The following is a 24,552-nucleotide window of genomic DNA, read 5'->3' on the forward strand; positions in this document are numbered from 1 at the left end:
AGCCTTGCCACCTCCCGTGGTTGTGAATGTGTGTACTGCTATGTATTCTTTATTCATGAGCATGCTAGACCCCATGCTGGAGAAGGAACAAGTTACTTACCTGTAACTGTTGTTCTCCAGCATGGGTCTGGCATGGATTCACATGCGAACCCTCCCACTTACCCCTCCGTGGCTCTTCTCTTGGTCCTACTGCCACTTTACGTGCTACCAAATCTGAAGATGGCTGCCAGAGGAGCGGCTTAGCTAGAGGACAGTCATTAGCTGGGGGCAGTATGACCCAGAGTCCAGTGATTGGTTGTTAGGAGAAAGAAAGTTCAGAAGTGAAACTGAAACTGATTTTTTTCTTTACCGAGGATTCCCAGCCTGACGACGGGGAATATTCATGAGCATGTGAATCCATGCCAGACCCATGCTGGAGAACAGTTACAGGTAAGTAACTTGTTCCTTTCATTCAACAGAGCCCGGTTCTTATCAGTTCTCCCTTCTACTCACCGGCTGTGATGAACCGCTTGGCTTTCCTTGGATCTGGAGTCAAGGCCGGTACTATGGTAGCAGGAGTTTCACTTGCTCTGGCTTATCAGTATAGACACGCTCCGCATACCGTTGACATCTGTTGCAAAACACTTGGGTTATTGTCCACAGCCTTCTGATTCCTTCTGCAGAGGTTTTGCGTGTCTGAGTCGAAAAGGGCAAGGTCGTGCCTCTCCTCGTCAGCGTCTCGATATTTGCTGCCTTTCTCCTCTTGAACTGGCGGGTCTGGGTAGCTGTCTCGTCGTGCTGTCTGCCTCGCTCGTCTTGTGCTCCACCTTGTATTCCTGTGGGGAAGGGAAAGGGCTGTCAGATGTGCGTGAATCAGGTCTATTGCCTGACTTTGCCTGACCCTGGTATTGTGACATGTTCGGAAAACAGCCTTGGTGTTAGTCTGTCTTTCGTATTGCGCGAAAGTGTTCGTGTGGGAAAAGGGGGAGAGGGGCAGTGTTTTGGAATGTCCTACGTGGCAGGATGGGGAAAGGTGTCAAAAGGAGGAGAGGGATACCGCGTCTCGCCCGTGGGTGTCCCTCTCCCACTCCCCAAGGACCCCCCATCCAGGTGATCCTTACTCACTGGACTCCCCCCTTATTGGATCCAATATGGATGGCTGTGTCCTGGCCACCTGGATGACAGATCCCCAGGGACTAACTATGGAGACACCTTCGGGTTTCTCACAGAAGCCAGCAACAAGGGGCATCAATACCTTTAAAACCTAATGCAGTTAACCTAGCCTAAAGAAAGTAATAGCAAGGACATTTAAAACCAACAAATATTGCCAAAGGCAGGAGGGGACTAATGAAAGTTCCAAAGGTTGTAAAGCTTATTGCCCATATTTGAAGACGGGTATAACAAAGGCTGTTATACACCCACATTGACAAAGCAAAGGAAGAAGCTGAATAAAATCATATCCCTGTCAGTGTTTGGTTGATAATGCAGTGCAGAAACCAGAGTTGCAAGAAAGCTGCCCTTCTGGAAATGTTGTTCAGAAGGAGAGGAGCATAACTTGCAGAGGTTTTGGAAAGAACAAAAGAGTTCTAAAGAGCACCAATGTGAATCTTGCCTTCCCTGAATAATTGCTGAATGTTTGATGTAAAGTGATGAACACTGCAAAGCTGGTGTAAGCTGATCACCATAGAGGCACTTGTTTACTATTCGGGCAAGGGAGTATACCCGAATAGCAAACTTGACGTAGTAGGCCTGGCAAGGGAGTAAACCAGGTGGAAGTTGATGAAGTGCTATGAAGTGGTGTTAACAAATCGTTCTGACAAACTATTACTGCTGAAGCAAGAACTATATAAAACGTCTGCAAAAGTGTTATTTACTATCAGAAATAATAAGTTGTTGCAAACCACCCTGTCCGACCCAATTTATGTTGCTATTGATGACCTGAGGAACTATTCTGTTTGTGAAGAAGATTACTTTGACTGTTACTATTACAAGAGGAAGAGGAAGAACTTTCTTTGTTGAATCACTGCAGTGTTGGAACTTTGTGTTGTCAAGTTGGAGTTACCAAGAGCTGTGTTGGAACTTTGTTGTAAACCAGGAACCAGGATTTCCTTGTTTATTTTTGGAACTGTGGAGCAGAACTCTTCTTGAATATGGGGAAGGGGAATTCACCCAGATTGTAAAGAGAAACTGTTGTCATATGGTGAACTTAACTATTACATAATTTTTTTTTACTTTTGAACCAACTGCAATGCATTACCTTGTTGAGTTTCTGTATGTATAAGTGTGAGGGAAAGATATCCTTTGTTAGAGTATTTCCTTTAGTTTATTTTAGGCAGGGAAATCCTCATCAGGATAGTGAGGTGTTTATCCAACCTTTTGAGCTAATAAAATGGCATCTTTTGAAAAACCTTCACAAAGTTGTCCGCCTCACATTTCTGACACCCCACGAATAACACCCAAGAAATCCCCCTGATGACTGCAAAATCTCCACCTTTGCTGGAGAACCCTACCCCTGCAATTGCCCCGACTCTTTCTGACAAAACATGATGTACCACTATACAAGATGCTCTGGCCAACAAAATAGTCACTCATGTTCAAAATTGAAACCAAAAAAGCCACGCTAGCTTCCAAAGTCACTCCACATCAGAAGTTAGACACCTTCTTTGGCACCATCGTCTTTCTCTTCTTTTATATTCACTCAAGTGACAGTCCTGACAACTGTCTCATCTCTGAAGCCCTTAAGCTGCAAAGGTGACACCTTCCCGGCACATATAGTCAAACTCTGTGCCCCCACACTCATGCCTATTAGCATGGACTTTGTCAATGCCTCCTTCTTAACCAACGAAGTCCCAACCTGCATAAAGTCAGCCTGGATAGCACCCCTACTCAAGAAACCCTCCTTGGACCCCACCATCCCCACTAACTACCGTCCCATCACCACTGTCACCTTTCTGCTTAAAATCCTTGACCTCATTGCCTACTCTCAAATATAATGCTTCTTAGAACAGAACCATCCTCTCGGGACTAGAAAATCAGGCTTCCGCCCCAAACATGGCACTGACACAGCTCTACTCGGTCTTAAAATAGAAATGGACAGCACCTGAGTTTCTGGTAACCTAGCTATCCTCATGCTACTTGAGCTCTCAGCCGGTTTTGATTTAGTCAACCACGACACTCTGTCACCACCTCAACCTGCACTTTCACTTCTCTCCCAAGGCCACTTCCTGAATCAAATCATTCCTTAGCGACCGTACCACAAAGAGTCTCTATCGGCGATGAAGCGGCCAACCCCATCGCGGTCCCCCTCAGAGTACCCAAAGGGTCTTGCCTGTCTCCCACACTCGCATACAAAGGTTCCACAAAGAACAGCTTCCCACGCACAAGGTCAGATAGTTCACAATTTTCACCAAACAATGACTGCCATAATTCACTTAGACAGAGATGCACAAATTTCACATATTTTAATTAATATACACAAAATTTAAAAATATTGCCATTAGAAGAACATCTAAAATAAAAGACAAGATCTGGCATTTACAATGGCCTTATCTTACTAGGGCAATGACACCCAAAACTCATTGAACAGTTTTGTGGGGTTGGTGGGGTAGTGAGGGATATGGTTTCATGAATTGATCAGCCCTCTTTCTTATGTATAATCTCCCATTAACGAGTTGACACTAAGCTGTGTTTCTGGGTCCCAAAACTGGGACTGTATGCAACTGGCTCAGTTTCGTTTGCAGCGTCAGGTAGACCCATCATCAGGACACTGTATAGTAGCATAGGTGGATTACAGATGGCATATTGTATGAGACTCTTCTGATCTTGTGATGACTAAGATGAACTCAGTAAAATAGGGCCATTAAAAATGCTGGATCATGTATTTTAGATGTTCTTCCAATGCCCATATTTTTATGTTGCGTTTATATTAATTAAAATGTGAAATTTGTGTATCTCTAAGTGAATGATGACTGTCATTGTTTGGTGAAAATTGTGAACTATCTGACCTTGTGTGTGGGAAGGTGGGAAGCTGTTCTTTGTGGAACCTTTGTATGCTATTGTTAAATTGTCCTCCACACAGCCCCCGAAAAAAGAGGACTACCTTACTACGTATTATATATTCCTTTGTTCTCCCACACTCTACAACACGTATGCCAAACCACTGTTTGACCTCCAGGTATCATATACACCATCTTTGCAGTCAATACGCAAATTGTCATCCCCATCACGGGACTACACCCTAGACACGGCCTCCATCAACAGAATATACAGTACTATTCAAAACTGGATGGCCACCCACAACCTCTGTCTTAATGACGATAAAACAGAGCTTCTTACTGTGGGCTCCCCCTACCGGCTAAATATCTCAACCCATCCTTCTCCTCCCTCAATGTTGATGGCTCGATCATCCTGTTACTTCAACATGTCAAAACCTTGGGTGTCCACCTGGACACTGAGTTGACTTTGTCCAAACGGCCGCTCTTGGCCCTCTTCCTGCTCCCACCTGCGAGGCTAAAGACCTCGGGGTCATTTTCGACTACACACGCCCCTTCTATCCGCACATCTGTCGTCTCTAAGAAGTCACACTACCAGCTGCACCTCCTCAGAGGTTTTCTTCCTTTCCTCTCCTTCTCCCCAGAAGCTCACTGTCTCCAGAGCTCTGTTTCTCTCTAGGCTGGACTACTGCAACGGCCTCTTTCTAAATCTGCCTGCTTTTACTCTCCATAACTTCTACTCTCTATAACTTATCCAGAACAGGACTGCGAGACTTGTCCTTGGCCTCAAGCCCAGTGATCGTATCACTCCAGGACTGAAATCTCTTCACTGGCTCCCAGTGGCTGCGAAGATTAAGTTCAAAACCCTCTGCATTGTCCACAAGGCCTTCTGGTGCATGGGGCCTCAATACCTTAAACTCTCTCTTCATAAATATCTTCCTTCTCGAGCTCTTCGCTCATCCGCCTCCGACTCTCTCAGGGTCAGTCGCTTCTCCAAGCAACGAGTTGGTGGTAGATCTCTTTCCTCGGCTTGGGTCTCCCTCTGGAACAGCCTCCCTTAAACTTGAGGAGAACCATCACCGGTTCCGGAAACACCTCAAAACCTTCCTCTTTGCTTCTTCTTTCTCTCCTCCTCTCCCCTGCTGAATACCTGGCTTAACTGTACTGGTTACCTGGCCACCCCCTGATTTCGGGCCCAGGTCCCCTCCCCGCCAGTTACACACCTGCACTGCCTCCCTGGCAACCCCCGCTCTTGGGGACTGTTTCCTGTATTCCTACAGTCTCCCCCCCAGCACTTGACTCCTGATGTCTGCACTAACCCTTGCACTTGCCACCAGCTAGCCCTACTTCTCATATTGTTTTATTTATTCTATTTTTCCCATGTACTGCACTGTCTAACCCCCCTCCCATTCCGCACTTTCCTCTTCCCCCTTCCCCTGCACTTGCGCAATCTGAATGACACTTGGCCTAGTAGGATCGTTGTCTCTGTCTTCCCTCTGTTCCCCCTCCCTTGCCGCGTCGCGCCTTGAAACACGTGTGTATAGGCGCATTATAAATGCCTTATCATATCATTATCCTATCAATGCCCTAGCCTCATCCATCGTCCATACCTCCAGACTCATCTCCTTGAGTAAGCAATTCTTCTCCACGAACTGCCTCACACTCGAGCAAGCTCTCATCAGCAGATTGCAGTAGTCCAAAGTTCTACTCATGAGTACCACTGTCTCCAATCTCGTCAAACCTCCAACTCCTAAAGAAAAAAGCCCTACAAGCAGCACTTCCCTACATTGGTCAGACCACATATCATCTAGATCAGAGGGCCACTGGTTGCCCATCAAAGCTTGCATCGACTTTTAAACTCTTTCCTTGGCCCATCGTTGCATCTATAAAGAAGCCCCCCTCTACCTCAATAACAGTATTGTCCAGAAACTACCAGTCGGTTCCTTTAGATACAGCATCTCACTGGTTACACTGCGCTTCAAAAACAAGAGAGTCGGAGGGGTCGGCTTCTGCGCCACGGCTCCCACCCTCTGGTACTCCCTGTCGAGTTATATCAGAAATGAACCCTTGTATGCATCCTTCAAAAAAACTAGTATTAACCTGGCTCTTCGACAAATATGAATAATATGTAATTATATTTCTGATGTTTGTGAAATTTTCTTAGATCACATGCTGTGCATAGGCTGACATCTAGTGGAAGCTGTGGAGTATTGCAGTTTGTTTTTCGAAACTCGAAAAGGGACGTCGAATAGGTCGTGCCAGTAATGCTATCCCTAATGTGACGTCCCCTGTACCCATGATCCATCACGCGTGTAGGACCCTCAGATTGTTTTTTTCCGCCATACTAGTCAGACACATGTTGAGGAGTTCCTTCGGCGCTAAACCGCTTTATAGTTCAATTAATGTTAATACTTCTCCTTTCGCCCTTCCACCGTACGCCGAAGACCGATGCCGGTGAATATTGGAGAAATAAACCGTCGAGGATTGCCACGACAGACTCCAGGCCTCTGGCTTCGGCCCTATCAGAAGGGAGAGTGGGGCGTGGTCATATAGGTTCTCTATTTCCCCTTTCTCATATATATATATATATATATATATATATATATATATATATATATTATTCGCCCCGCTGCCATATTGTACCTTCTGGAGAGTACTCTATTAAAATTCTGCCCTAAATGCGATAGGAAATTTCCCTGGGTGGATAAGCACCTTACGTGCAATCTGTCTCCCCCACAAAACCACTTCGAGGCTACTTGTCGAGTTTGTAGGCTCTTCAAGCCGAAGACCCTTAAGGACTGCTCAACTAAGCGCTGGGCCCACTACGCCAGGCAACTAGAGGCCATGGACGTAGAAGGGACATTCAGTGATGGCAGCAAAACCGCCGAATCGGACGGCAAGGACAAAGGGGTGACTGGCCGGCAGCCACGTTGTGGGGACTACACCCGGCGGCAAAAGCGCTACACATTCTTCCACCACTAAATACAGGATCAGATCGTGACTTCCGTCATCTGGCCACATGGGAGGAGGCCACTGCAGCGGAACAAGTGATGACCCCATCAGATTCTTCACACCCTCAAGAATCAACTTCAATTCCCACAGCCCCGCCCAAGCTCTGGCCCCAAAATCTTCATGTGCAACTTTAGGGGGGCGGGGGGGCTGGGGGTAGGGTACATGAGTGTCACCTGTGTACATCCTGGTAGAATGAGCAGCTGAAGCACTTGCATCAATCTCCCCACAAAATCAAACTGTGCAAACATGGACTGCATGCTGCTGCTGAAGGACCATCATGCATGTGCCACGTTTCAGGATTTCACACACGCTCAAACGTCCTGGCTGCTGCATGCTAAACAGTGTAATCATGTAACCTGGCCTCACACTGATTCACCCATCCTCACCTTCTGATTGAGTCACTCATGCTAACACTTATGAATCCATCCCTACATTATTATTCAGTAATCTATTCATCATATAACACTTATGCATGTTTCCGTTAATACATCCTCAAACTATCACATACCTTAGGCTTTCATTCGTTTTTTGTTCATTCCTCCCTCCTGCACCTTGCATGCTCAATCATCTGTCCTTCATTTGCATGCCCTCCCTCGCTCCCGTACATTCATCAGTCATCCCATAGATATTAATTCATACTATCCCTCCTGCACCCTCTCGCCTCTCCATCTGCTTTCCCCTCAACATATGCTTCATCTCTGTGCATGAAGTCAGACAATGTTTTCACCTCACAGCAGCAACAACTACTATTGACTGTCCATGCTTGTCCATCTTCTGGCAGACCAAGTTCATGCATCGTCACTGTATAAAGGCAACTCTGAACATAAAATGTTTTCCTAAGTATTGTCTCCCTGCTCATTCAGTTGTATTGTGCTTGTGTTCGGTGATCTAATTATAGAGGCACAAAAGTATCTATGACCACTGACAAACTTTTCTTGGTGGTGATTTGGCGCAATATGAAGGCATATTAACATAACGCAGGCTTTTAATTTCACAAATATGTATTTTCATCAAAATGTTTAAATAACTTCTAAATTCTACTTTTTGACAGGCATCTTGGGTCTCAGCTTTGTGAACTGGAAAAACTCATAGATAAAATGATGATTGCAGAGTTTTCCGTTTATGCTCGGAGTGACTTAAACCGACCACTGGAAGACGATTTTCATATTTTAGAAGAGGTATGGGACTGCTCTTTAATAGTTCATACTGTGTAGAGATATTGTCTTTGTCTGACACTGGGTGAAAAATATCAAGTTGCAGGCTACTAACCAGGCAAAAGTCACTTGCTAGTTCTCCACATGCACACAATTTCTCACTTTCCAAGAGTGATTTATCACTCGCCAATGTCCAGTGGTGAGTGCACATTTTGTGGCCCGTTACGAAATAGAAATTCGAGGGGATTGGGTCCTCTGACGTATTCCATATCTATGACAGTAATCACCACAGCTGTGCTGCTTCAGAAATTCTTCGGCGCCTGCGTCGATGACATTGATACGCCGCCCTCGAGGACCTCCTCCGACGGCTGACGTCACTGGATGTTATAATAAGTAGGACGCACGACGCCCGTAGCCTCAGCTCCGTTTTTTACGCGAACGTGTTCGCTTCGGAGATCTCGGCGTGCCTCAACTCTTTGGAGTTCCTGTTCTTTCTCAGTTCTTCAAACTTGTTTCGTATTGTGAAGTCTTTCTTCGTGAAGATGTCTACCTCGTCTTCCACACCGTGTCTGGGCTTTAAGAAGTGCGGGGACTGTGGGTCCAAGATGTCGGTTACGGACTCGCATGACGCCTGCCTCTGGTGCCTCAGGGAGGCCCATGACACAGAGGACTGTTGACTGCCAGTCGCTCTCATCAAAAGCTTTGCGGGAGGGCAAGAAGAAGTTATCGGTAGGTAAGGTGTCTAAGCCACGGAAGTCGAGGTCTGCAGGGCTTTCGACGGACGATTCGAGAGGCGACTCTCCGCGTCGTCGGAAGTCCAGTGGGTCTCGGTCCCAGAGTCGGTCCCGCCACACCTCTGCCTCTTCGAGGCACTCCCCGAAGCGCCGTCATCGGTCACCTTCCCCGTCCTCTTCCGAGGACTCCGCCCGTCGGCGGGTCGCTTACCCCACCAAGCATGCGACGCCGGAGGAATGGGCTTCTTTCGGGAAGAAAATGTTGGCGATTCTGGAATCGCAGGGCACTGGTCCATCCGCGCCTCTGAGTGGGGTCGGTCGTGATCAGTTGAGAGACACTGCTCGCACGCCTTCGGACTTGGGTGGTCGTCACGATTCGCGGGAGAGGTCCCGCTCGGACAAGGGGAATCGATGCGCTCGAGACCGTGTGAACCTGTGGTGTCTTCAAGGAAGATGTAGATGCTGGTGGCGCCGAGTTCGTCGACAGACTCTTTCGAGGCCCCGCCTTCGAAGAATTCGTCGACGCCATCGGCGCCCCGGCTGTCGAGGGACATGCTCGGGGCCCCGGCCTCGAGGACTGTGTCGGCGCCATCGATGCTGTCGGCGCTGCGTTTGGCATCGACGCCGATTCACTCGACGCCCTCAATGCCTTTCGAGGCTGTTTCGACGGGGGTTCCCCAAGGCTCGGTGGAACCACCTAGAAAGGCTCTGGCAAAGGCCAAGCATGGCTTTGTTCCGCATTCTGTGCCTTCTTTCTGCCAGTTTGAGTTTATTTCGGAGGTGGATGAGGGCTCTGATGATGGCATGGTTCCGGATACGGTACCGGACGAGATTTTCTCGGGCCATAGCCTAATTGAAGACCTGCGGCAATCCCTCCACGATGCCAGTGGGGTGGACACCTCTCTGGAGGTGGAGTTTTGTAGGCCTGAGCCTGGCACTCATGCCGATTCTTCGTTCCGCCGCCTTATGTCCAGGGTCACCGAGTACTTGGGATGGTCTGTTCCCCCAGAGGATTTTCTTCAGGATGACCTTACGGATATCCTCGACCAAGGTCCACCAACTGACCTGGTATTGCTGTTCTATATGGCCCTACAGAGGAGGGTGGTGGCGGCTTGGACTGCTCCGGAGAGTCTTCCGGCAGTGGGCAAGTCTTTGCCGCTAAAATACAGCCCAGCCAGTAGCGACCCCTGCTACTTGACCAAGCACCCAACTCCAGAGAGTTTGGTGGTGCAGGCGGCTACGGCCCCGGCAAAGCAGGCGTCGTATCCTACCATCCCTCCTGATAGGGACTACAAGCGTTTTGACGGCTGGGCAAAGAAAGTGTTTTCTTCAGGGGGTATGGCGCTTCAGGCGGCCAACTCTGTATGTGCCTTGTCACGTTTCACGCACACTCTGTGGAACTGTTTCCTTAGCGGCTGAACATATTCCCGAAGAGGATGAACGGGATGGTTTCCTTGCCATGGTTCAGGATGGTAAGGACACCATGTGTGAGGCCTTTCAGTTGGGTTTGGACATGGCTGATTGCGTCAGCCAGTCCATGGCGGCGAGCACCGTGATACGCAGGTTTGCGTGGTTGCGGAAGTCAGGGTTTGCTCCTGATGTGCAGGCCCGGCTCCTCAACATGCCCTTTGACGGGGGAACATCTTTTTGGCAGCAAGGCTGACGAGAGCCTTGAGAGGTTGCAGACCTCCAAAGCTTCAGTGAAGTCGTTGGGTGCTGCAGTTCGCCAACCTCCGCCCTTTCGTCCTAGGGGACAGCAATGGAGGGGAGGTTCCTTTCGTTATTACTCATCCTTTGGTAAAGCGAGAGGAGCTGCCAGTGAAAGGGGCCACCGGAGGAGTGCCAGAGTTGGAAAACGAGGCACTCGAGGTGCCAAGGCCGCTCGAGCTGTTGCCTATTTGCCCTCAGGCAACGCCGCAGCCGCTTCAGCTCATTCATAAGGCCGTGTCCCATGGTTCGCCGGTTGGGTGAAGGCTGGCGCAGCATCTTGCAGAGTGGCGCGCCATTACTTCAGATGTGTGGTTTCTGGAGATCATAACCCACGGCTACTGTCTTCCTTTCCGGCAGAATCCTCAAGACAATCCACCGGGGAATCTCTCTTTGAAGAGTCCGGATCTGTTCCTTGCGCGGGAAATTCAATCCCTGCTGAAGAAAGGCGCCATAGAACTGGTGCCTGTAGTGGAGAGGAACAAGGGATGGTATTCCTCTTATTTTTTGATTTCGAAGAAAGACGGGGGATTGAGACCCATCATGGACTTGCGCGGTTTGAACAAACTCCTCAGGAAGGACAAGTTCAAGATGGTTACTCTCTGTCAAGTCCTCCAGCCCCTTCAACTTCAGGACTGGTTGGTGTCTCTCGACCTCAAGGACGCTTACTTTCATGTGCCGATACATCCAAAGCACAAGAAGTACCCGAGGTTCGCGGTTGGCGACTCGCACTTTCAGTTTCTGGTCCTGCCTTTCGGATTGAGCTCCGTCCCGAGGGTCTTCACCAAGCTCATGGTAGTGGTGGCAGTGCACCTCTGGAAAGGGGGGATTCACGTCTACCCCTACCTGGACGATTGGTTGATCAGGGAGCGCTCTCCCGAGCAAGTCCTGGATCATCTGTCAGTCACCTGCCACTCCCTCCACAAGCTGGGCTTCTCCCTCAACTTAAAGAAGTCCCATCTGACACCAACTCAGAGGCTCCAGTACATCGGAGCAGTGCTCGACACGTCCCTGGGGCAGTGTTTTACTCCCCAAGTGAGGGCTCATCACAGTCAGCAGATGGTGCACAAGTTTCAGCTTGCCCAGAGTCTCCCAGCGTTGGAGTTCTTGAGATTGCTCGGCCTCATGGCATCCTGCATTCTTCTGGTGCTAGAGGCCAGGTTGCGGATGAGATCTTTGCAATGGGCACTCAAGCTCCAGTGGTCTCAGTCCTCCGGCAGGATGTCGGACCCTGTTCAGGTGCCGTCTTCAGTCGCCCAGGACCTTCTGTGGTGGGCCGTCGACAATCTGATGAGGGGGGCTCCATTTTGGCTACCCTGGCCAGAGGTGACGATCGTGACGGACGCATCCCTCAAGGAATGGGGAGCTCATGCCAACAAGTTGACAGTCAGTGGTTGTTGATCTCCGTCAGAGTCCAGACTCCATATCAATCTGTTGGAGCTGAGGGCTGTCAGGCTAGGCCTGAAGGCTTTTCTGCCGACTGTGCGAGGGAAGAATGTCCTGATCCTGACGGACAACACGGTGGCCATGCACTACCTCAACAAAAAGGGGGGGCAGGGTCACTTCCTCTGTGCAGGGAGGCGATGCAGCTCTGGTTCTGGGCAAACCAGCAGGAAGTTTCGATCTCGGCAGTTCATCTGGCCGGAGACGAAAACGGGACGGCGGACGCTCTGAGCAGACAGAGCGCGATCTCTCACGAGTGGGAGTTGGCTCAGGAGATTCTCCTGGAGATCTTCGCCGTGTGGGGACCCCTCAAGTGGATCTCTTCGCCTCCAGTGTCAATCAGAAGTGCGAGAGGTTCTGCTTGCGTGAATTTCCTCAAAATGGAGCCATAGGAGATGCGTTTGTGGTGGAGTGCTCATTCTCACTGCTGTACACGTTTCCTCCAGTCCCCGTCATCCTGCAAGTACTGCGGAGGTTACGGAGGTTCGGTTCCCGGATGATCCTCCTTGCTCCGGTGTGGGCCCGGAGGACGTGGTACCCGGACCTTCTCGACTTGTCCATCTGCCCTCCACGTCGTCTTCCCTACCGAAACAATCTGCTCTCACGGGAGGGAGGGGTCAGGTTCTCCATCCAGAGGTCAGATCCCTCAACCTTCACGCTTGGTTTCTGAAAGATTGAGGTATATGGATTGGGACCTCCCTGAAGACGTGATGGAGGTGTTGCTCTGGGCCAGACGGCCAGCAACAAAGTCCCTGTACCGTTGCCGTTGGCGCAAGTTCTGCGACTGGTGCAGGGTTAAGAATGTGGATCCTTTTGCAAGGGACATTCCCATGGTTCTGTCTTTTTTGCTTTCTTTGGCCCACAGTGGCCTGCAAGTGGGTACCGTTAAAGGTTATCTGGCGGCGCTGTCCATATTTAAGCGCTCATCTGAAGAGTATTCCTATTTTAAAATTCCTTTAATTTCTCAGTTTCTGAAAGGGCTCACTAATCTGTTCCCTCCGTCACCTTTCCTGGTGCCCGGTTAGGATTTGAACCTTGTTCTCAAGTTTTTGATGGGTGCTCCGTTTGAGCCTTTACATTCATGCCCTTTGAGACTGTTAACTGTTAAAACTGTATTTTTAGTTGCGGTCACTTCCGCTCGCAGAGTGAGTGAGTTAAGCCACCCTTCACTGTGTTTCATAAGGACAGGGTTGTCCTTGGAGTTCGTCCTTCCTTTCTTCCGACGGTGGTGTCGTGATTTCATTTAAGCCAGAAGGTTGTTCTTCCTGCGTTTTATCTTCCTCCACATCCTGGTAAGGAAGAGGAGAGGCTCCATAGGCTTGATCCTAGGAGAACGTTAAGCTTTTATATTTCACGCATGTCCCGGGTCAGAGTGGACGATCAACTCTTCATTGGTTACGCTAGAAAGCGTTTGGGACAATCTGTGACGAAACAGACTTTGTCTCGCTGGATTATTTTGGCTATCTCTGAGTGTTACCGCGTGGCGAGGTAAGGACCCACCAGTCGGCTTACGGGCCCATTCTACCAGGGGTATGGCTGCCTCTACTTCCCTACAGAGGGGGGTTCCTATTCGTAACATCTATGATGCAGCCACCTGGGCTTTGGTACATACTTTTGTACGTCACTACTCCATCGATTCCATCCGTGGGCAGGATTTGGCCTTTGGCAAGGCCGTCCTTTACTCCTCAATTTGATTGGGCATTCTAAATTTCTGTATTCTAAATTCTTTTCCCACCTCCTTGCATTGGTACTGCTTTGGGAGTCTGTCATAGATATGGAATACGTCGGAGGACCCAATCCCCTCGAAGAACAAGTTAATCTCTTACTTGGTAACATTCTTTCGATGGGATGGTCCGACGACGTATTCCATATCGCTCCCTCCCTACCTTCCCCGCTACAGAATTTCTTATGCGATTGCAGCTTACGTTTTCGCAAGGCTTTGTGTGTCAGACTGGCAGAAGACTGGTGCCACAGGTTCTGGGGTAAAAAACTACAACTGAGGCTACGGGCGTCGTGCATCCTACTTATGACATCCAGTGACGTCGGCCGTCGGATGAGGTCCTCGAGGGCGGCGTATCGACGTCATCGACGCAGGACGCAGACGCCGAAGATTTTCCGAAGCAGCACAGCTGTGGTGATTACTGTCATAGATATGGAATACGCCGTCAGACCATCCCATCGAAAGAAAGTTAGCAGGTAAGAGAGTAACTTGTTCATCTGATTAGGCGATGTAATGAAACCAGAATAATTGCCACCATTTTCCTGCATAACAGGAATTAGCTAAGTTAGTCTCATTGTACACACAGTGGAACACACTGTTTTTAAAAGTGGGCATTTTCCTTTTGCATTGACCAAAGTTTCCAGTCACAAAATGTACTAATATTGTGAGACTTTTTTTCTTCCTGGTAACTGGTAAGCTCATTGGATCTTCGGAATTCAGCCTGCACGATATATATTGGTTTTTCACCATTAATGAGCAAATTACAACTTATACAGTTCCCATTGTCAAATTGAGGTTTATTGTATGTACAAAATAGTTCATGGTGGTCTGAGGGTCATTTTCAAGCTCACTTCCTGAATAGTCTAGCTTGGTCGCACATTTTAGCCCTGGCTAGAGGAGCTGCATTGCTTGTCCCCTGAGGGAAAGTAATAAGACTCAGATAGCAGGGGTGGGGTATTTTATTTTTTGTTTGTTTACTTTGCTATGTTCCTTACCAGTTTGCTATGGAATAAACGATTGGACTGAATGGAATGTTGAATAGAAGAAATACAATAGAAGGGCCTCCCCTATCAGAGAAATGAACTGGGCAGGTGAAACAATGTTGAAAAGGGAAGAAACGGTTTGCTTTTCATCGTCTGAAGGAAGGAGAGAACCGAGCCAGAAGAAAGCTTGTGAGGCTCCAGCGGGCTCATAAAGATTGAACACGCTGAGCTGCATGTGTCAGGAGTGGTCTGGTTGAGCCGTGATCCAAGAGCATTCATGAGGCCTGCTGCCAAGTTAGCCCTTCAGCGGGCCAGGCTGGATGAGCCCAGAATGAAAGACCTTGCACCACGTGCGGGGTGGCGCAGGGAGAAGATAGTGAATGCCCAGCCCAGAGAGCTGGGCGGCCCAAGACCAGGCAACGTGGCCTCATCCCTTGTCGACCCGCACCAGAGGGGGCAGGCCCTGAAGGACAACTCCCCTTGGCCGCGCATGCCAGGAGTTGCCCGGGAGAATGTGGGTGCATTGTGACAGTCTGCCTTGACTGTCGGACAAGCGGGGCGCTAAAGATGCAGAAGTCCTGGGGCTCCAAGGATGAGACAGCCTGGGTGAAGAGCTCTTGTGCCGATGTATCAGAGAGCCTGCAGTGGTCCCACCCTGTGCCGAGACTGTAGCGGCGATGTAGGGGTGGGCCCCGCCCCCGCCCAATACATGATGCGCCTTGGTGCAGAGGAGTCCCCCTGGGCATAGGGCTGCTGTGAAGACAATATTCTCTTGGAGCACAACAGTGCGTACAAGAGCCCCCTAGGGTATGGGGCTGCCGTTGGAAGATTAAACTAGCGTGGGCTGCACAGTGCTGTCAGCGGCACCCTACTATTAAACAGTGAACTGCAGTAATGAAAGGAACTCCCTGTGCCCAGTAACACGGCTGTGCACCACAGGGTGCATGGAGTAAGTAGGGGTGGGGCCCCGTCACAACATGAGACGAGAGGTACTGTGAAGGGTGTGACTGACTGTAGCAGTCACACCCATGTAAATATTGTACCTACTTATAAAATGTATATAGTCATGTATTTATTTATTCATATCTTTTTAAATATATTGTTCTGAGGCTTGTGGATATGCTAAGAATCCCATGCTTTGCATAGGCCGATATCTAGTGGTTGGTGAGGAGTAGTATTTCTTTTCGAACTCGGGGGGGGGGGGGACACCGACTGGGCATTCCTGTAAGACTATCCCTACTTTGAGGTGTATAGTACCCATGATCCTTCAAGCATCAAGGTGCTCAGATTGTGTTTTTTCTACCTTTTGGGTTTGTTTGAAACCTGAGGTTGCTCTCCTGAGTTGGACCCAGGCATCCCTTATCCAGGTGGCTAGGACACAGCCTTCGCTGTTGGATCCAGTTTCTGGGGGTGGACCAGTGGGGGAGGATCACTTGGGTAGGGGAACCTGGGGTCATGCTCAGGAAAACACACCAGGAGAGACGCGGTATGACACTGGGGAAGAAGACTAGGAGGACCAAGTCTCTGAGGTTTTTATAGTTATCTCTAGATCAACCTCCCTTCTATCTAATGAATTTCCCGTCCCTAAATCCAGCAACTCCTCCACATCTGGTAAAGTATTAAATATCCAAATCCTGCGACAGTGGGAAACTATCTCCCAGAATCCATGTCCTCCTGTTGTCAACTCGAACACTCCCAGACATTCTTCTCACCGCCCCCCCGATTATTAATTCCTGAACTCCATCTGCTTTAACCAAACATTCCCATTCCCACAATCCCCCTTGTTAATTTCAAGTTGATAATTCCGGTCATTCCCATTTGTTTAAAAAACGCTACCCAGTAGGATATCTGGAATGTCTGCCACCCACCTCTTTTGATACCAACACTTTCTTAGATGGTAACAGACAACAGACTAACCCCAGAACCGTTCACCTGAAATCTCCCGACACAATGATCAGGCAAAGTCTGGCAATTGACAATAATCACGCACACCAGATGGCCCTTTACCTTCCCCACAGGGATAAAAGGCAGAACACGAAACACACTTCAAGCAATGCTGAACACACAAGGAGACAGCTACACCAAAACAGCAGTTAAAACGGAGAAGGAAAGCAGTGAGACCTGGAAGGCCAACTAAGGGGGAGTTGCCCTTGCCCTTTTCACCTCAGACCCGTGAAGCCTCCGAAAGAAGTTATAAGAACGGAGCTGCAGCTGGCGTGCGAAGCAGCAGACTTCAATGATACATGGGGGGCCTCCCGCTTTGATAATGTAGGCTTAGAGGCAAGCTGTCTACTGTGCTACTGTCTTTGACTCCAGAGAACAAAGAAGCCAACGGGTTCAACAGAGCCCGTGAGTCTGGGGAAGCCTATAGTAAACCGAAGTTTGTTGAGCCCAAGGTTGCAAGTGGCTACATTTCTGAATGCAAGGGATCTGAAAGACAAAGAACTTGTGTGTGTATGAATTAACTTTACAGAAAGCCCAGTTGATGTCCAGGCACAGAGGGGTACTGCACCATGTGGGCGCTCATTCGAAAGACTCTGACCAGGACCTATCCTTTGAAACTACAAGAACCAAAAGCCCTAAGGGTGGCATGATGCGTCATAGTGGTCCTATAGGGGTAAGTCAAATCCCTTATACAATCGAAAGTCTCTGACCCATGGCCAGAGGAAAGCTAGTGGAAGGGAACCCTGCTTTCCAATAAGGTTGTGAACTGTGAATTGTGACAAGTTTGAACCAGACAGTGGAATGCCGAGACAAAGCTAGGAGAGGGAAACCCTGCTTTCTGATGAAAATGAGAAATGCATGAACTGTGTTAAACTACATGAACCGTGTTAAAGAAAGGCTGTAGTGAACCCGACGGAGGGAGGCCCAAAATGCGAGACGAATCCGAGCCCGTCAGAGGGAGATCCTAGGAGAAAAGGCAAAGAGGATCTGAGCCCCGCAGAGGGAGATCCTAGGGACGAGAGGTAAACTGCCCAAGGTGTAAGATCACAGAGAGAACTTTGGTTTAACTTTTTCAAGAGTTGGACGCCTGTGAACATTGTGTCGACAAGGTTAAACACGGTCGAGGGTTTCTGCAGTGGGGTATTCTTTAAAAGGACATTTGACTCATACAGGCAACATTTGAAAGGCTGTAGTGAACCCCAAGGAGGGAGGCCCAAGTTGCAGGAGGGATTTGAGCCCGGCAAAGGGAGATCCAAGGGGCGAAGAGCAATCGCCTGAGGTACAAGAATACTGAAGGAACTTTTTATTTGTCTTTCTTTGAATCAGCTAGCCTTCTAATGCAATAGACTTTTGTAAGAAGGAGACTTTGCTTCTGAAGATTTTTGATATCGTTGAACTGAACTGTGAACCTCGTACTGACTAGGACAAGGAGCGTGCTGTGCTCGAGAGTCCCGCCCTATCCCATGCTTCAAACGTGGAGAAGGGAGACCCAGCGTTGCCATCCTGACTTGCATTCTTGTGAACACTTTCTTTTCTGGTGAACATTATCCCACACTCTTTTTGTAATTTAGTAAGGAATGGCAATAGTTTGTTTTACCATAGGCCCTTTTTATTTCGAAAAAGATGCCACTAGGACTGCCTTATTATTTTTTGATGGTTGTAGTTTGCTCCCATCTTAGATTTAGGTTTAGATTAGGCATTTATCTCTCCCATTATAAAGTTCAACAAACACCCTTGAAACGTGATCACTTGTGTCTGTCTTTACTGTTGCCACCATGAGTTCCTTACAGGTTGCTTACGTTTCAAAGAGTTCATATTTGTTATTATTAAAGTTTGAGATTTCGCAAGAATATTTATACCTTCTACTATCGAAGATTGCTCGACAGACTACTCGGCTGAGACCAATTACTACCAGCGGATTTCGTGTGTTTTCGAAGGGTCAACGGTCGAAGACCTGTTCAGGCCTTTCGGTCCAGACAGTAGGGAGAGTGGGGGGAAAACATTTACGTACACTAGTCAAAATTGGAGAATGTCTCTGTATATTGCCTCTATTTTTAATGCAGTATCCTTGTCCACCAGCTTTCACTATGGAGAATACTCAGTTTAAATGTTGCCCCTCCTGTAAGAACACCTTCCCCTGGTAGGACGCTCAGATGGCTTGTGATTATTGCCTGTGATTATTGCCTCCCTCTTGATCATCAGGAGGAGAAGTTTCGAGCTTGCAATCTCTTCAATCTCTTTTATCTGAAAAAAATGCTTAAAGACAGACGGTTGGGCGACCTACACGATGCAGGCTGAGGCATCCGTCGAGCACTATGCAGTCACGAAACTGAGGAGACAATAATAGAGGAACCATTGGATTCCATGAGCCTGGAAGGCTGGCATCAAACACAGCTATGGAGGACAACCCTGGAAACCAAAGGGCCAAACGCATGAAGAACCCGCACAAGGTTGCTCAGTTTTTTCGCACAGGGCGGGTATGCCGAGTAACCATACACACGAAGAACACTCTGGGGTGGTTCTCGAAAGACACGTACACTGAATTGTCTCACACAGGAAGGACAATCGGGGCTCGAGTCAGCGAGGCCGAATTAATCTAAAAATTCCGAGCAACTAAACACTCCATGCCTGTTTGGACACATTTGTCAAAAAAGAAAGCGGTGACTAAAATCTCAGCCTCAAGTTGTTCACACTTGTCCCACGTCTCTGCCACACATAAAAATGCATCATAGGCACCGAAACATAGTTTCGGCAACTGCAAAATACAGTTCACCTAAACCAAGCCATACTGGAAGTTCTACTCCTTGCTCAATATTTAAAAAAGGAGGCTTTTACCCAAGTCGAGGACTATGAAGAAGAGTAGCAACTTAATGTTTTCCCACCAGACTTCCTCTTCATGGACCGAGGAAAAGTTTGAGAAGACATGGATAAAATGGCAGCTTTTATGGACTTAGTTGATTAAAAACCCCATTAAAAGGAAGCTCCTAGTTTCAGATGAATACATACCACCATAAAGCGTGAGACAGTCTAGTGTACCACTATGCAAGGACTCTATTGAAATAGAGAACTACTCTGAGGATGGCACAGTGGAGGAAGATCCAGTTACTGAACTGGATGATTACAAAGTGCAATCATCAGATATCGGGATGACCTAGTTTCCTCGTCACCTATAGTTGATCATGTAGTATACAAGGATCTTCTAAGAAAGGCTGCTGATACTTATACATAAGTCAGAGGAAGAGCCTGTTTTTGTGGATGAAATGCTAAATGAGAAAAAGGAGGTGGGCCAATAGGTTCCATTATTACAGTTGGTAAAAGAGAATAACTCAATCTCTTACTTATCTCACACTTACAAAGGCAGCTAATCCACATATTGAGAAGTTTTAAACCAGCTTCAACTGACATCAGGGGACACCTTAAGCCAGATTCTCTTGATGTTACCACTACACGCAAGAGGGCAGGAATACCCTTAGCCTCTGCTGAAGCACAACCAGGTAAGGAGAGGAAAATAATATATACTCTATACAAAAAGATATCAAGGTCAGCAATTTACAAGATCAGAATTGCAAACACATCCCTTTTAGCTAGTTTTAATAGAGCACAGTGTGATAAAATGGGAGATCTCATTAATGATGCTCACAAACCCTTAAGATCGCAAATGCTTACGGTCCTAACTGAAGGTAAACTGTCTGCTAATGCCATACTCAAAAATACTCGACTTGTCACCAAGTATGTCCAAAAAGAGGAAACTCTCCGGGAAGCGAGGAGACAGGAGCCCATCTTCTATTGCGAGCATCGCAGAGCGTTATTTCAGGACTTGGCAAGTAGCACTCTAACGAAGAGGCGCCAGATGGCGCCCGTCTTGCAGGTTCTAAATGCGAAAGGGGTCAAGTATAGGTGGACCTTCCCGTTCGGATTGGTGTTTGAGTGGGAGGGAGTCCAGAGACGCATAACTACTGTGCAGGAGGGTGAGGATATTCTACGCCTGGACCAGGATGACGCCGCCCCTAAAAAATCAAGGAAGGAGGTCGCAATAGTTGAGAAACAACCAAGGCAATGGGCTTGGTCAACAGTGGGAGAGAAAAGGAGGAAAATGAAGCTTACGGCAAAAAGCAATCTGGCCAGCAACATGGATGGTTCTGGGGGGACGGAAGGGGACGCACAGGAGGAGACCTCAAAGTAGTAGTACGTTTATACGGGTGGTGGGCCACTAAAGGTGACAATTGGCAGGGAGGTGAGCACCCTTCTATGGATCGGTAAGGATGGGTATATCCGAGATGTGGGGGGAGTGGGAGGCGGGAAGGGCACGCCCTTCTGGGGGTACGGGAGGGAAGAGGAGGAAGGGGGGAGGCAAGAGGGGGCAGGGAAGGGGGGAGGGGTGGCCAACAGAGGCTTCATGCAAGAGCCAGGGTATGGAAGGCGCGGTTTTGTACACAGCGTCAGAGGCAGTAGGGAGGGGCCACGGGGGATTCCTGGTCCGCCCCAGCAGTGGGGCACTCAAAGGTGAGCGAGTCCTCGAGGGAGGCCAGGGGTTATAGCAAGTTGTATTAATCCTCTCTAAAGTGGCTAACGCATAATGTGAGGGGGTTGAACACCCCCCTTAAGAGGAAAAAGCTAGAGCAATTTATGAGGCGAGAGAATCCGGATATTTTGGGATTGCAAGAGACGCACCTCCGGCCCAGGGATCAGGGGCGTCTCAAGCTGAGGGGGTTTGATTTGATATTACAGGCGTCGGGCGGGGGGGGGGGGGGGGGAGTAGATCAGCGGGGGTAGCCTTGGCAATTAAAAACACAGTGGGCTTTAGGACGTCGGAAACTATTAGAGACAAGGAAGGCAGGTACATAATAGCCCTTGGGACGCATCAGAACAGCCCGTACACCTTGGCCGAGTGTATGCACCAAATGTAGGACAGGAGCGATTTCTGTCACGTATTTTGGGGATTCTGGAGGAAAGGGCATGAGGACCAATCATTCTGCTAGGCGACCTTAATATAGCATGGGAGAAGGAACGGGATAGATCGGGGCGCCTGGTGGGCGGGGGAGGAGCAGCGCTCTCGCAAGACCTGAAGGACAGAATACGGGGTGCAGGGTTGAGAGATGTGTGGCGTGAGATCCGGGGTAGGGAAGAAGGGTATACTTTCCTCTCAGGAGTCCATGGATCCCAATCTAGGATAGACTATATTTGGGTATCCTCGGATCTGGTGGGTCAGGTTCGGGAAGTGGCAACAGGCCCTATAGGTATAGCGGATCACAAAGTGGTGTCAATGAAAATAGACCTGGGTCATAGAGATAGGAGGTGGTGGGCCTGGAGGTACCCAGAACACCTTCTCAGGGACCCGATCATCAGACAAGACATAGAAGACAAAATCAGGGACTTCTTTGCCATCAACCGAAAGGGGGACACAAAGGAAGAGATGAGGTGGGATGCCTTTAAAGCCACGCTAAGGAGGGAACTAATAGCGGCAGCATCTCATAGGGCGAAAGAATTGAATGAGCTGGAAAACCGGCTCGAGGAGGAGGTCGAAAGGGCACGGCGCAAGGTGGAGGCGGCCCCAACGAGAGCTTCCATGAGGGAGTATCGAGGGGCGCTGGGACAGTTGGAAATCCTTAGGACACAAAATGCTGAAGGGGCTCTCTTAAGGGTTCGACAATATTATTACGCCAAAGCGAATAAAGCGGATGCTCTCCTTGCCCGCTTACTGAGGGGAGTGAAATCCAGAAACGCGATCACGGCGTTGCTGACGGAGACTGGGGAAAGGGTAACGGAATCAGGGGGAATACAGGAGCTGCTGGTATCCTTCTATGAGTCTCTTTATAAATCACAGGGCCCCCGAGATTGCTTGCAGTCAGCGTTTTTAGATAAGGTAGAGTTGGAAAGGATTGGGGAGGAGGCGCTGGCCCAACTATCCGGGGAGATTATGGAAGAGGAAGTGACGAAGGTGATCAGAGGGCTTCCTCTAAATAAAGCCCCAGGCCCCGACGGATATACTGCAGCTTTTTACAAAACCTTTGCCGCGGCATTGGTCCCACACTTAACTCAACTTTTTAATGCATTTCGGCTGGCAGGGAAAATATCTCAGTCTATGGAAGAGTCTAGACTGACCCTTATACTGAAACCTAATAAGAACCCCGAGGAGCGGTCCTCCTATAGACCGCTAGCATTGATTAATATTGATGATAAGATTTTCACAAAAATCCTGGCGAATAGATTGGAGGGCCTTCTCCCAGACCTGATTTATCCGAACCAAGCGGGGTTCATGAGGCAGGCAAACGGCGGACAATATCAGGAGGGTGGCTCACCTGGTGGAAAAGACTAATAGAACGTGCACTCCCGCGGTCCTTTTATCGCTGGACGCAGGGAAGGCGTTCGACCGTGTGGAGTGGTCGTTTCTGTTCAAGGTGATGCAGAAGATGGGCATTAAAGGGGACTTTCTGCGAATGGTACAAGCTAATTACCAAACGCCCATTATGAGAATTGCGGTGGATGGGGCCACGACTAGAGCCTTCAATGTGAGTAGGGGGACTAAACAGGGCTGTCCCCTATCCCCCCTGCTCTTTGCAATTTATCTTGAGCCGTTATTACAGGCAATCAGGGAGGCGGAGGGGATAAAAGGGATTTACTTTGGAAGAGTGGAACAAAAAGTGGCAGCTTTTGCCGATATGTTATTAGCCTTAACATCACCATTGGAATCTATTCGGTTGAGCAGGAAGCTATTAGAAGACTTTGGGGAAGTTTCTGGTCTTAAAATTAATTTTAGTAAATCGGAACTCCTGAATCTAGCGCTAGGAGTAGCAGATAGGGAATTATTGAGAAAAGCTACCCCTTTCATCTGGAGCCCTGGGGGGATTAAATACCTAGGGGTAAAAATCACACCAACCTTGAGTGGATGGTACCATGCAAACTATCCATCGCTGCTGAAGGGCATTAAAAGGGACCTACACAAATGGAGGGGCCTTCGGATTTCGTGGCTGGGTAGAATGGCCACAATTAAAATGGTGATTCTCCCGCGACTTTTATATCTCTTCCAGGCGATACCCCAGGCCATACCGGGGAGCTTCTTTCGAGAATTGAGGTCTGTGACGGGCGACTTTCCTGTGGGAAGGGAAAAAAGCACGAATCAGTAGACGCCTGTTAACTGCCCCGAGGCGGGAGGGGGGACTGGCATTACCAAACTTCCAACAGTACTACGAAGCAACGCAATTGCGGCTGATTAGAGATTGGCTTCGAGAGGGGGAAGCCTCACAGGATAAGCAATGGGTGGCAATGGATAGAGCAGTGGCGCACCGGAACCTGGCAGAAATTTTATGGCTCCCGAAGCAGCTCAGGCCCAAGCATGTATATGAGAGTTCTATTACGAAACTGATGGCGGAGAACTGGGACAAACTGGTGAGAAATAATGGAATCACAACTTTCCCCTCCCCCTTTACGCCATTGTTTCGAAATGGTAACTTCACCCTGGGATGGAGGGAGGGGCATTTGAGCACTGGCGAGAGGGGGGGTTGTAGGAGGCTGGGTGACCTGTTTAGGGACGGGAAGATTCTCTCTTTTGAGGAGTGTACGAGGGAGTACGGGGTTAAGGAGGGAGAAAGACTTAGATACGCACACCTGCGCCACTGGGCCCTTCACCCAGTGAACAAAGAAGCTGCAACAAGGGGGAACACAAGGTTTGAGAGATTCCTTCTATCTAGTGACGGCTCCAAGGGTCTCATATCTAATCTCTATAGGATTTTAGACGAAGCCACTATTAGAAGCTCCTGGGCGTACATGGGAAGGTGGGAACGGATTCTGGGAAGGGGGATTGAGCGTGAGGAGTGGGAAAGATTGTGGAGGATGATCCCCAGGCTAGTTAGAGCATCCCAACTACAGGAGATGTGGTATAAGGTA

General features: G+C 48.8%; 1 protein-coding gene across 2 annotated transcripts in view; it reads left to right on the forward strand.

Annotated features, from left to right (window-relative positions):
* VPS54 (VPS54 subunit of GARP complex) overlaps positions 1-24,552 on the forward strand; it is a 2,536,401-nt gene that overhangs the window by 890,019 nt on the left and 1,621,830 nt on the right. For both annotated transcript variants that reach the window (XM_069608186.1, XM_069608187.1), the window contains one exon: positions 8,035-8,161. In XM_069608186.1, coding sequence (XP_069464287.1) covers positions 8,035-8,161 — 127 coding nt within the window. The remainder of the gene's footprint in view (positions 1-8,034; positions 8,162-24,552) is intronic.

This window comes from Ambystoma mexicanum, chromosome 4q, assembly GCF_040938575.1.
Source record: "Ambystoma mexicanum isolate Mex_15411 chromosome 4q, UKY_AmexF1_1, whole genome shotgun sequence".
In the NCBI taxonomy this organism is placed as follows: Eukaryota; Metazoa; Chordata; class Amphibia; order Caudata; family Ambystomatidae; genus Ambystoma; species Ambystoma mexicanum.